General features: G+C 43.0%; 1 protein-coding gene across 1 annotated transcript; it reads right to left on the bottom strand.

The window, feature by feature from the left end:
• Nucleotides 1-3,428: 3,428 nt before the first annotated feature.
• LOC139230207 (probable G-protein coupled receptor 139) lies at nucleotides 3,429-12,559 on the bottom strand. Its single transcript, XM_070862045.1, has 4 exons — nucleotides 12,437-12,559; nucleotides 11,718-11,865; nucleotides 8,459-8,608; nucleotides 3,429-4,342 (listed from the first exon to the last, which is right to left on the bottom strand). Exons 1-4 carry the CDS (start codon nucleotides 12,557-12,559, stop codon nucleotides 3,429-3,431), a joined length of 1,335 nt encoding a protein of 444 aa, XP_070718146.1.
• Nucleotides 12,560-14,461: the final 1,902 nt, after the last annotated feature.

The raw sequence follows: 14,461 nt of genomic DNA, 5'->3' as shown, positions 1-14,461 counted from the left end.
CTGTGTGATGATTTTTTCTATTGAAATACTTCTCTTATAGTTGGGGGATGGAAGTGATTAATTTTAACTTTGGGCGACAGAGTAATATCAACGATTAGAATTCGCTCCCTTGGTGCACCGCGCCTGATTGTACTTTCTATTGAAGTCAATAGAAGGGGAAATTGGGCGGGGCGCATAAAGGATTGTCAATTCCAAAGGGCCTCTTTTTCACTGTTTCCCAAAGTTAAAATTGCCATTGCTTTTTAAGAATTCGGTGAAGCTATTTAACTCAGTTAATGAATCCATTAATTGAGCCAGGAGGCGATTAATCATCTCCTTCAGATCATCTTTGAACGTACGCAATAACATTGACCAACCAGAATCAGATACTAATATTTGGCACCAAAAGGAAATTACACAATTATTTACAAATAACACAAAGTCACCAGTATACTGTTTAATCTAAAACTTCAGAACAAATTGTGCTGCCCGACCAGGTATACATGAGGAATATGTCGGAAACTTTGATGTTTCTAAATGTTATTTAATTGCTGGCGGTAATTAACGTCTGCACATCACCCACATCAAAACAAGCAAATATTATTACATGGACAGCAGGAGTAGTGACACAGTGAAATACTGTTAAAGGTGAATATTAACTGAATATAGCGCCTTATTCTGAACAACAATTTTGGCAAGAATACGGCATTATATAATTTATATCTGTATGATTATTACTGGCTGTCTTATTTTCAGAGCGAAGTGACACTCTCTGTCAGTGTTATGGATGTACAAATAGCCTGCTTTCAAAATGGTGTCCGATTAAGACCTGAGAGAAAGCTCAACAGATGAAAGAGCATTGCACATTAAGTATCAGTTAAAGTCATTTGAAAAAACTGATTAAGCCGGGCCGTATTTCCTGCTACTGATCAGGGAACAGGACATTTCACATTCAGAAATAAAACTCAAGAATATTACTTTGATCATATTTTAAAATAAAATAGTTTGAAATCTGCACTCCCAAAGTAAAGGTACAGATTCCTGAAGTTGAGGTCATAAGAACATAAGAAATAGGAGCAGGAGTAGGCCATTTGGCCCCTCGAGCCAATCCACCATTGAATAAGATCATTAGTGATCTGGTCATGGACTCAGCTCCACTTCCCTGCCGCTCCCCATAACCCTTTATTGCCTTATCGCTCAAAAATCTGTCTATCTCTGCCTTAAATATATTCAGTGACCCAGCCTTCGCAGCTCTCTGGGCTAGATAATTCCATAGATTTACAACCCTCTGAGAGAAGAAATTCCTCCTCATCTAAGTTTTAAATGGGCGGCTCCTTATTCTGAGACTGTGTCCCCTAGTTTTAATTTCCCCTTTGAGTGGAAATATCCACCTTGTCGAGTCCCCTCATTATCTTATATGTTTCAAAAAGATCACCTCTCATTCTTCTGAACTCCAATGTGTATAGGCCTTAACTACTCAATTTATGTCAACCCCCTCATCTCCAGAAACAACCTAGTGAACCTTCTCTGAAAACCTCCAATTCAAGTATATCCTTCCTTAACTAGAGAGACCAAAACTGTACGCAGTACTCTAGGTCTGGCCTCACCAATACCCTGTAAAGTTGGAGCAGGACTTCTCTGTTTTTATACTCTATCCCCCTTGTAATAAAGGCCAACATTCCATTTGCGTTCCTGATTATTTGCTGCACCTGCATGCTAGCTTTTTGTGTTTCATACACAAGGACTCCCAGGTTGCTCTGTGCTGCAGCACTTTGCAATTTTTCTCCATTTAAATTACAATGCGCTTTTCAATTTTTTCTGCCAAAGTGGATAACCGCACATTTTCCCACATTATACTCCATCAGCCAATTTTTTGTCCACTCACTTAGCCTGTCTATATTCCTTTGCAGATTTTTTGTGTCCTCCTCACAATTTGCTTTCCCACTCCATCTTTGTATCGTCAACAAACTTGCTTACATTACACTAGAATCCTTCATCCAAGTCATTAATATACATTATTAATAGCTGAGGCTCCAGCACTAATCCCTGCGGCATCCCACTAGTTACCATTTGCCACTAACGTTTCATGGAAGGCATTTGATGAAATAACTGTGCATATTAGCGGTAGATAAGCACCACCGACATTTTAGGTGCATCATAATTCTTCTTTGTTAGTTTGCATTTGATCAACTATGAAGAATGTGAGGATCTACATTCAGGTTATTAGCCAAAGGGATTACGATTCTCAGCACCAGGTGGTAGAATTGGAAGGAGATTTTGTGCACGGTGGCGGGAAGAGCCCCCAATTTGAATACGCGAGTGAGATTGTGCACTTTTTGCTACTTGAATGCTATTTACATAAACTTTCCAAACGTCCTCTCCGAACTTGTTCCCGAAAGCTACATCCCCAGTTGGAACTGAGTTGGCTGATCCCACGTATGGCAGCCATTTCAGCCATTACAATTCGTCTCAGCATGCTTTGATTATTTTGGGAAATCTTCTCTGTTTCTCTCTCTATAAATTAAAAATAGCGGTCCCTCATTAAGTGTGCATGTTGGAAAAGATTGATGGGATGTTTGCTGTGATTCTCTAATAAAACGACATTTCTTTCCGATTTAATTTGCAGGACTTGCAATAGGAAGGGGAATATAAATTATACATAGATTGACCAAAATGCATCATTTTGAGAATTCCATTGATGACATGCCATTGATGACAGTAACTGTACAATGTGACAGACTAAGCAAAAACAAACATCACAATGTTTCTTTGCTTTTGCTTGTGCCTTTGTTACGAAACAAATTAAGGGGGAAATTATGTTTTGTGAAGAGAACAACCTAGTTGTAAAGCGAATCCATAGAGACTGAAAATCAACGTAGTTGGCGGATATAAGCTCTCTAATTGTGGAAAAATGAAGGCAACTTTTAGAGGACAGAGTCAGTACATTTAACATTGCCTCACTAGCTAGGGGTCAGTTTACCTCCCATTTTCTTGACTTCACCGTCATTTCTGCAGCTGGAATAATTTCCACTGTAACAGCACATCTCAGTTTTAACTTGTATTTAATGCTGACTGGAGATCTGAAATCTGGGGTTACATTGAAGTACATAGAATATTCAGCACAGAAATATGCCATTCGGTTCCACCAGTACATACCAGCATTCATGCTTTATTCGCACCACCTCTACTTCCTCATCTACGTCTATCAGCATAACCCCCTATGCAGTTCTGAAAAATTCGTATTTGTTTTTTTCCGATACCACATCACCTATCTTAAACTATCGGGAAAAAATATAATACCTCAAGCATCTTTTACCTTCTACAAAATTACATCTAACAATGGGAACATATGGCAGCTTCCATTTCCTTTAGAGATTCCTGTGTGTACATGTCAATTGAACAACTGCTGCCCACTTTCGATTGATGCAATTATATTTTAGTTCTGTGGATCATTTAACTTGTTTGATTAAATTAGTAATGGGAGCCAGGGGATGCATAATCACAATCTTCAATTCCTCTCTGAACTTGCTCTGGGACACTGCATAAATAAACGTGTTTGTGCAAGCACTCAAACACCGCAGCATATACCCAGATTGTTCCGCAATTGTGAAAGAGTTGTTAGCATTTGCTTCCATAAATTGAGTATCTGTAAATTGCACACATATGAAAACTGTAAGGTGTACCATCCATAATAGTATAAAATTGCCAGATATAGCGAACAGTAAAATGATGGATTTCCTTCGGTTCTCCATCTCTGGATCAGTGCGATTCTCACCACTGTTGTTTGCTCGGAGACCGCTCCTCACTCTATTGACCAGTACAATGTGCCTGATGGTCAGGGCATTGAGCAGCACGATCAGGAAAAATGGGGCAAATGGTGTTAGAATGGATTCGAACCACAAGAATGCTATCCATATGGGTGAGGTGTAGCAGCTTGATTTTACATAGCAGGACCATGGTATGTTGCCTATTATTTTCCGAGGTTCAAATACAAAGTAAACTGGAACATTTTCTAAAACGCTTAAGAAACACACGACTGCTATCGCCACAGCTGCAGTTTTTTCAGTGCAATATTTTGTTCGCAAAGTTTGGTAACAAATAGCGATAAATCGATCAAAGGTGAAAACCACCGTTAGCCAGACAGAGCAATCAATGAAAGAATAACACAGGGCAAGATTGAGACTACAAATCGGAGTGTAGTTCAGGAATGAATATGGGAAATAAGCATAGTTAATCTCATCGAGAATTACATCAAATATCAGGACCATTAGATCAGCCGCTGCCATGGCCACCAGGTAACTGGTGATGCATTTGGAGAGACCACACTTTCCACGGGAGAGAATGACGATTGTTACCAAATTAGCTGCAAAAAAGAGGAAATTAAATTACTAAAACCCCTTAATGTGAGAGGATAAACAGTCGAGATTTCTTTATATGAAATTCATGGGAAGTTTTCTTATCACTCAAATTTGTCCCTTTTAATTTCTCCTAATCTATCAGAAGATCCTAGTAATCCTGAAAAGATATCTATACTTATGGATACAGGTCGTTAACTTATTCTGAGTTACTTCAGAAGAGAAAAACACTGCAGAAAAATATGCTTGGATTTTTAACTTTCCACCGGACCAAAACTGGGCTTTTCTTATGGAATCCGCCCGGTTTTCATTTCCATTCACTACTACAGAAAGGAATGTCCGGATAGGTGCACAACGTGTGGCTGATTTGGTTACCCCTGTCCCTGCTTACACATCATGGGGTAGCTTTCCATTTGTCCTTCCTAATGTAAACCGGCGTTGCAGATTCACTAACAGATAATAGCGAGCAGACAAAATCCTTTCGCCAGTTTTAAGCCAAACTTCAGGTGAAAATGTACCCCAGTATCTCCTCATCGCCCTAAGTGGAGGGAGAGCATCCAGGAGGGTGCTGAGTACCTCGAGTCTCGTCGCTGAGAGCATTCAGAAAACAAGCGCAGGCAGTGGAAGGAGCGTGCAGCAAACCAGTCCCACCCACCCTTTCCTCCAATCACTGTCTGTCTTACCTGTGACAGAAACTGCAATTTCCCTATTTGACTGTTCAGCCACCTAAGAACTCACTTTTACAGTGGAAGCAAGTCTTCCTCGATTTCGAGGGACTGCCTATGATGACAATGATTGCAAATATCCTCAATAATCAGGCAATGTATGTTTCAGTGTGATGGCACCATTCTGACTCCAATATTCTATCATTCAGTCTTCTGGAAGTACGTACACATTCCTACCAGGTGTCCATCACATTTTTTTCTTCAGCAAATAACCAGCGAATAAAGATTTCTCAGTGTCCGCTTTATGTGCACATGGATGACATTTCATCATGGTTTGTGCCGGAACTATGTACCGCCCGAATCGCTTACAGCAAAGTCGGCAGTGAAATGATGGGAGATACATGGGGCCTGAGCATGGACGCAGGGAATTTTATGATATATCAGTTACTAGTAGAAACGTGGACACTGGTTCGCTTCAGATGCAAACATTTAAGGCCAATTCGAAATTTAGTTTATTAATAATATACAATAGCTATTGATATCAAGCAGGGCTCAGGAAATCATGACTATGCTGTGCAAGTAAGCACAGGATTTCCGGGCGAATGCACAGGCCGCCCGTTATCTGCCCGCTCGATGTCCCAGTTTCGTAGAACAATGGAGCTGAATCTCGGGAGTGGCGTATAACAGGCAGCCCGTACATTCTGCCCAAGAATTTTTACCCACAGATAGGTGCTGCTTCTCCTTAAATAATTTCTAAGCATTTCTCCCAGATATATTTCGAGCTTTGTATTTTAATCAAAGTGTAAATATTGTCCCTATTTTCGACATAAAATCTGTTCTTTGATGTCCAGCCTTAGCCGAAAAATGTAAAAACCAGCAGCTCTTGTCTCAGATCCAAATCACTGCCAGGAGTGGAAATTTAAAGTGTTGATACTGCAGATTGTAGAAACATTGGGCCCAAGTTTCCACAGGATAAAAAACGGGCACCCCTCCGAGCTAGGCGCCCGTTTTTCGCGCCTAAAACGGCGGCAGAAAAAAAACGCGCTATTCTCGAGCGCTTTGCAGCTCCTTGTCTGTTTGGCGCGGCGCCCACGGGGGCGGAGCCTACACTCGCGCCGATTTTGTAAGTGGGAGGGGGCGGGCACTATTTAATTTAGTTTTTTCCTGCCGGAAACGCTGCGCGTGCGCGTTGGAGCGTTCGCGCATGCTCAGTGTGAAAGAAAACATTGGCACTCGGCCATTTTTGTAGTTCTTTGTAGCTGTTTTATTTTTGAAAATTTTTCAATAAAAGCACATTGCCATCAGCACATCAGCACTGAGGCTTCTTGCAGCCTTCTCACTGTCTCCTTCCCCTCCCCACCCTCCACGGCAACAAACGGTGGTTTCCTCCCCCTCCCTCCCCTCCACGGCGGCAACAAACCGCTGTCTTCTTCCCCTCCCTCCCCTCCACGGCAACAAACCGCTGTCTCCTTCCCCTCTCTCCCCTCCGCGGCAACAAACCGCTGTCTCCTTCCCCTCCCTCCCCTCCACGGCAACAAACCGCTGTCTTCTTCCCCTCCCTCCCCTCCACGGCAACAAACCGCTGTCTCCTTCCCCTCCCTCCCCTCCGAGGCAACAAACCGCTGTCTCCTTCCCCTCCCTCCCCTCCGCGGTGGCAAATGGTGGTTTCCTTCCCCTCCCTCCCCTCCACGGCAACAAACCGCTGTCTTCTTCCCCTCCCTCCCCTCCACGGCAACAAACCGCTGTCTCCTTCCCCTCCCTCCCCTCCGCGGCAACAAACCGCTGTCTCCTTCCCCTCCCTCCCCTCCGCGGTGGCAAATGGTGGTTTCCTTCCCCACCCCTCCGCGGCAACGAACGATGGCTGAAGCACTTTCACACAGGTAGGAAGATGGTTTATTTAATCTTTTCTTTGCTTATAAATGTTTATTCAGGTTGGATTTATTTGTATAATATTTGTAGAAGTACAAATAAGGATTGATTGTAGAACTTAATGACTTCCCTTCCCCCCCCTCCCCCCCTCACTCCACCCCCACCTCGTTCTGGACGCCTAATTTGTAACCTGCGCCTGATTTTTTAATGTGTAGAACAGGTTTTTTCAGTTCTACAAAAATCTTCACTTGCTCCATTCTACTTTAGTTTGGAGTACGTTTTCACTGTGGAAACTTTGAAATCAGACGTCAGTGGCCGGACACGCCCCCTTTTGAAGAAAAAATTCTGTTCCAAAGTAGAACTGTTCTACCTCACTAGAACTGCAGAAAAAAAATGTGGAGAATTGCGATTTCTAAGATAGTCCGTTCTCCACCAGTTGCTCCTAAAAATCAGGCGCAAATCATGTGGAAACTAGGGCCCAAAGATTTGGAAATCCCCATGACTATACGGACAACCTATCTAGTTATTATCTCACAATAGATCTATTCCCTGTTTTGCGCTTGATGTATGAAACTTTCCTCCAGTTTTCATAAGTAACAAACTGGAAAATAATCTACCAACAGATGGATAAAGGTTTAGTATTGCGTTGAATTATTTATTTCTTGGGCTATCAAACGGGAAGAAAGGACCAGCAGCAAAGAGGGAACTTTTCACCTTTACCCAATAATATGAAGAACTGGCTACCTGCCCATTCTAAACCCTGCCTGACTTTCATCGCATTGTTGAAGGTACAAATGACCCTTGCGTCAGTGGTGCTGTGTCTGCAACTACACTATTGAATACAAGTATTGGGGATGGATCGGCAGATCTCCTGTGGCAAACTCAACCCTTTACATTGTTCTTCCCGGATTGCAAAGATCTTTTGTCGACGTTGTGGTGGGATTTCGGGAGCAGGCGACTGGAAATTCTATTGGAGTCACTCTACTTCGAACATGCATAGGAAACTTGGGACTGATTGTAGTCTTTATTGCCTGGCATTAAACATCAGCCGATCTGTGGGTTAACAATTCATTTTGGGCAATGGCGCTGAACAGAAGGTAATGCATCGGCCGCATGTTATATGCCTCACGTGATAGTCAATTTTATTGAAGTCAATGGAACTGAAGATCAGACAATGAGTGAGAGGCAGCTACGATAGCGCTGTTGTACCCCTGTATGTAGAAAGGAAAATGTGTCAGCTGTGATCGCAGGTGCTATCCGAACCCTCCCGAATTTCTTCCATTGAAAATAATGGAAGACAATCTGTTTTTTTGAGGGTAACAGATCCCCCGCGGATGATTTGGCTTTGTGCTTTGCCCCGGTGTTGCAGAACACCCCGGATGTAAAGACTCAAATCTATCCCACGGTTACCGGAGAAATCACATGCATTTAGAATTACAACAATGCAGCAGCAGCTGGACGCGCTTTGCTCGCACTTATCCCATTTTGCTTTGCAGCCTCAGCACTCGAACTGACTCTAGCTTAAAGCAAGATAATATATCGTACAGTTTCTGAATCAAGCGCCTCAAGTTGCTTTATCAGCTCCATTACCGAATAGTCGCAAATGATCAATGACCAGGCCTGGCACAAACATATAGTGGCCACTGCGCCCACGGTTTTCCATGGCCAGTAGCAGTGACAAAAGCTCATTGCTACTTTCCCAACTCGGAGAATTAGTGGCCGTAGACAGGAACTTGGCCTCTGAGAGTGGTCTAAAACTGGCGTTAGCAATTTGGTGGCCTATTTTATAAAAATTACATTTCGATTGAATTCCCCGGCACCACTTCGCGCTCCACAAATGTGAGGCAAAATGACGAGGTGTTGAAGACAAAAATGTAACCATACATCGAAACATAGAAAATAGGTGCAGGAGTAGGCCATTCGGCCCTTCGAGCCTGAACCACCATTCGATAAGATCATGGCTGATCATTCCCTCAGTACCCCTTTCCTGCTTTCTCTCCATACCCCTTGATCCCCTGAGCCATAAAGGCTATATCTAACTCTCTCTTGAATATATCCAATGAACTGGCATCAACAACTCTCTGCAGCAGGAAATTCCACAGGTTAACAACTCTCTGAGTGAAGATGTTTCTCCTCATCTTAGTCCTAAATGGCCTACCCCTTACCCTAAGACTGTGTCCCCTGGTTCTGGACTTCCCCAACATCAGGAACAATCTACCCAGATCTAACCTGTCCTGTCCTGTCAGAATCCTGTATGTTTCTATGAGATCCCCTCTCATCCTTCTAAACTCCAATGTATAAAGGCCCAATTGGTCCAGTCTCTCCTCATATGTCAGTCAAGCCATCCCGGGAATCAGTCTGGTGAACCTTCGCTGCACTCCCTCAATAGCAAGACCATCCTTCCTCAGATTAGGAGACCAAAACTGAACACAATATTCCAGGTGAGGCCTCACCAAGGCCCTGTACAACTGCAGTAAGACCTCCCTGCTCCTATACTCAAATCCCCTAGCTATGAAGGCCAACATACCATTTGCCTTCTTTACAGCCTGCTGTACCTGTATGCCAACTTTCAATGACTAATGAACCATGACCCCCAGGTCTCGTTGCACCTCCCCTTTCCTAATCTACCGCCATTCAGATAATATTCTGTCTTCGCGTTTTTGCCCCCAAAGTGGATAACCTCACATTTATCCACATTAAACTGCATCTGTCATGCATTTGCCTATTCACCTAACCTGTCTAATTCACCCTGCAGCCTCTTAGCATCCCCCTCACAGTTCACACGGTCACCTAGTTGAGTGTCATCTGCAAAATTGGAGATATTACACTCAATTATTTCCTCCAAATCATTGATGTATATTGTAAAGAGCCGGGGTCCCAGCCCTGAGGCACTCCACTAGTCACTGCCTGCCATTCTGAAAAGGACACATTTATCCTGACTCTCTGCTTTCTGTCTGCCAACCAGTTCTCTATCCACATCAGTATATTACCCCCAATACCATGTGCTTTGATTTTGCACACCAATCTCTTGTGTGGGACCTTGTCAAAAGCCTTTTCAAAGTCCAAATACACCACATCCACTGGTTCTCCCTTGTCCACTCTGCCAGTTGCATCCTCAAGAAATTTCAGAAGATTTGTCAAGCATGATTTCGGTTTCATAAATCCATGCTGACTTGGACCGATCCTGTCACTACTTTTCAAATGCATTGCTATTTCATCCTTTGTAATTGATTCCAACATTTTCCCCACCACTGATGTCAGGTTAACCGGTCTATAATTACCCGCTTTCTCTCTCCCTCCCTTTTTAAAAAGTGGTGTTACATTAGCTACCCACCAGTTCATAGGAACTGATCCCGAGTCGATAGACTGTTGCAAAATGATTACCAATGCATCCACTATTTCTAGGGCCACTTCCTTAAGTACTCTAGGATGCAGACTATCAGGCCCCGGGGATTTATCGGCCTTCAATCCCATCAATTTCCCTAAGACAATGTCATGCTTAATATAGATATCCTTCAGGTCCTCCTTCTCACTAGATCCTCGGTCCCCAGTACTTCCAGAAAGTTATTTGTGTCTTCCTTCTTGAAGACAGAACCAAAATATTTGTTCAATTGGTCTGCCATTTCTTTGTTCCCCATTATAAATTCACTTGAATCCGACTGCAAGGAACCTACGTTTGTCTCCACTAATCTTTCTCTCTTCACATATCTATAGAAGCGTTTGCAGTCAGTTTTTATGTTCCCGGCAAGCTTCTTCTCGTACTCTATTTCCACCTTCTTAATTAAACTATTTGTCCTCCTCTGCTGAATTCTAAATTTCTCCCAGTCCTCAGGTTTGCTGCTTTTTCTGGCCAATTGATATGCCTCTTCCTTAGATTTAACACTATCCTTAATTTCACTTGTTAGCCACGTTGAGCCACCTTCCCCGTTTTATTTTTTGCTCCAGACAGGGATGTACAATTGCTGAAGTTCATCCATGTGATCTTTAAATATTTGCCATTGCCTATCCACTGTCAACCCTTTAGGTATCATTAGTCTATAGATGCATTGTAAATACACCAACAACTTCGAGTTTCATCATATGAGGGTTTTGGATGCAAGGCATGCCATATGTAAGTGGTAAAATTGTTCATCGCCGGTTGCTCAAAATAAGCTCAGAGCGAACAGGCAGTTTGCTTCACAATGCGCCTGATTTTTCGGCGGAAACCAACATCATACCGGGTGTAAAATGAACGGTCCATTCCCTCCGAGCCCATCTCGTGCAGCTGAGGAAAAGCAATTTTTTCGCCTGAGGTTCGGCTTCCAGCCTTGTTTACACGCTGCTGGCCAGCTGCAAGCACCAGACGGAAGCCAGGAGCAGCTCCCGAGTAGGAAGTGCGGGGAACCATTCGGCTCCGATGCTAATCTGCCAATGGGCGTGATACTATCCCAGCAATGCGCCAGAGTGTTTTTGTGGGGCACGGAAGGATATCATCAGTTTCTCCTGGGTTCACAAATATGCATCAGAAAATGTCTTTTGTCTTTTCTCGATCAGCCTCCAGAAATGCCTTTAAGATTTGTTGGTTTGGCTACTCGATCCGATACTAATACTTGTCCCAGAAGCAAAAATGTAGGACTGTCTATCAAGCCTGAAACATTCCCACTAAGTTACTGAAATTAAATAGTCAGATTAAATTGTGATTCTTCTCAGACTGTTACATTAACAATATGACAGAAACTTGGAGCCACTTGATTTACTTCTTTGATGCTGGTAATCAGTCTCCGCAAAGAAAACATGTAACACACAGAAAATATCATTACACAGTGAAGCACTGTTAAAGATGAGTGCTAACTCATTATAAGCGGCTTACCAGGAAGACCAACTGTTGCAAGAATAGGATAGTAAATGTTTGCTATCTGTATGATTACCGGCTTTTCCATTTTCTGAAAGAAGCGAAGTTGCCAGTTAGTGTTGCAAACACGCAGACTCCTGCTTTCAAACTCAGGTCTTATTTGTACCTGAGAGAAACCTCAAGTGACACATGAACATTACACAATGCCTGGCATTAGTTACAGTCATTTGAACAAACAGATTAGAGCGAGTTTCATGCACTGCTACTAATCAGGGATACTTTGCAATGGTATTGTCAGTTGCAAAAATAAGTAGTCAAAAATATGATTGTCATTATATGTTCCAAACAAAGAAAATCGGCATCTCCACTCCTGGAACAATGGTATAAGATTCCTGAACCTGAGGATTGGTGCGAGGCAATTGATGGAATAAATAGGCACAATTGTGATTATTACTTTTCTCTAGATCTTAATTACATCAAAAATGTTCTCTATCTTCTTTAAGTTATGCTATATATAATTAATATTCAGGACTTCAATACTACAGGTGAGATCTAAGAGCATTCAGATACAACCAGAAAGTGATATAGTCAGTGGTATACAACTGAGCAACCCCACATAGATGTGGAAATGTTGGATTTCTGGAGGGATGAAGAGACTTTGCGACTAACTATCTTATTGTTGTTAAAATCAATCTGGTATACGAATGTCTTTAGGGAAGGCAATCTGCCCACCTTACCTGATCTGGCCGATATCTGGCTGCAGACGCACAGCAATGTGGTTGATGCTTAGCTGTTCTCTGAAATGGAATGGCAAGCCACCATATCCTGGTGATGTCCTGTCGCACCAGCAGGATAGACATAACATAGGTGGTGACACAGTGGCATACAACTTGTTCGGAGTGGCCCTTGCAGTACTCAACATTAACTCAGCAGAACATTCCAACATAAGAATTAGGATCAGAAGTAGGCAATTTCGCCATTCGAGCCTGCTCCATTCAATAAGATCATGGCTGATCTTCTACCTCAACTCCACTTTCCTGCACTATCGCCATATCCCTTGATTCCCTTAATATGCAAACATGTATCGATCTCTGTCTTGAAAATATTCAAAGACTGAGCCACTACAGCCCTCTGGGGTAGAGAATTCCAAAGATTCACCATCTTCTGAGTGAAGTAATTTCTCCTCATCTCAGTCCTAAATAGCCGGTCCCTTATTATGAGACTATGACCCCTGGTTCTAGACAGTCCAGCCAGAGGAAACATCCTCCCTGTGTCTACCCAGTCAAGCCATGTAAGAACGTTGTATTTGTCAATGAGAGTATCTCTCATTCTTCTAAACTCTAAAATATATAGGCCTAGTTAACGCAATCTCTCTTCACATGATAATCTGCCATCGCAGGAATTATTCTGGTGATTCTTCGCTGCAATCCCTCAATGACAAGTATATCCTTCTTTTGGTAAGGAGATTCCCATGAGGTCACAAGGTTTCAGGTCAAGCATGGATAAGGAACCGACCTGCTGATTACTACCTCCTGCCCTCCATCAGCTGAAGAATTAATACTTCATGTTAAACACTACTTGGAAGAAGCACTGAGGGTAGCAAGTGCACATTATTTACTTTGGATGGGGAACTTCAATGTCCATCACCAAGAGTGGCTCGGTAGCATCACTACTAACAGAGCTAGCCGAGTACTGAATGTACTTGCTGGCAGACTGGGCTTGCGGCATGTGGTGACTGTACCAACATGAGGGAAAATCCTTCTTAATGTTGTCTTCACCAATCTACATGTCGCAGATGCATTTTTTCATGAGAGTATTGGTAGGAGTGACCACCGCACAGTCCTTGTGGAGACAAAGCTCCATCTTCACACTGGGGGCAACCTCTGTTGTGTTGTGTGGCAATACCAACATCATTGTGATAGATCCAGAAATGATCAAACTTCTAAAAACTGGGCATTGTGGGCCTTCAACAGCAGCATTGTATTCCACGGCAATCTGTAACCTCATAGAAACATAGAAAATAGGTGCAGGAGCAGGCCATTTGGCCCGACGAGCCTGCACGACCATTCAATATGACCATGGCTGATCACGCAACTTCAGTACCCCACTCCTACCTTCTCTCCATACCCACTGATCCATTTGGCCATAAGGGCCACAGCTAACTCCCTTTTGAATATATCCAATGAACTAGACTCAACAACTTTCTGTGGTAGAGAATTCCATAGCTTCACAATTCTCTGGCTGAAAAAGTTTCTCCTCATCGTGGTCCTATATGGCTTATCCTTAGACTGTGATCCCTGGTTCTGGACTTCCACAACATTGGGAATATTCTTCCTGCAAAGGACCTGTCCATTCCCATCAGAATTGTATATGCTTCAATGAGATCTCCTGTCATTCTTCAAACTTCCAGTGAATAGAAGCCTAGTCGATCCAGTCTTTCTTCATATGTCAGTCCTGCCATCCCGGAAATCAGTCTGGTGAATCTTTGCTGCACTCCCTCAATAGCTAGAATGTCCTTCCTCAGATTAGGAGACCAAAACTGTGCACAATATTCAAGGTTTGGCCTCAGCAAGACTCTGTACAACTGCAGTAAGACCTCCTTGCTCCTATACTCAAATCCTCTCGCTATGAAGTCAAACATGCCATTTGCCTTCTGCACCGCCTGCTGTACCTGCATGCCAACTTTCAATGACTGATGTACCATGACACCCAGGTCTCGTTGCACCTACCCTTTTCCTAATCTGTCACGATTCAGATAGTTG

Source organism: Pristiophorus japonicus, chromosome 19, assembly GCF_044704955.1.
Source record: "Pristiophorus japonicus isolate sPriJap1 chromosome 19, sPriJap1.hap1, whole genome shotgun sequence".
Taxonomy (NCBI): Eukaryota; Metazoa; Chordata; class Chondrichthyes; family Pristiophoridae; genus Pristiophorus; species Pristiophorus japonicus.
Note: the sequence above shows the minus strand (reverse complement) of the source record. Positions and strands in the feature narration are given on the sequence as shown.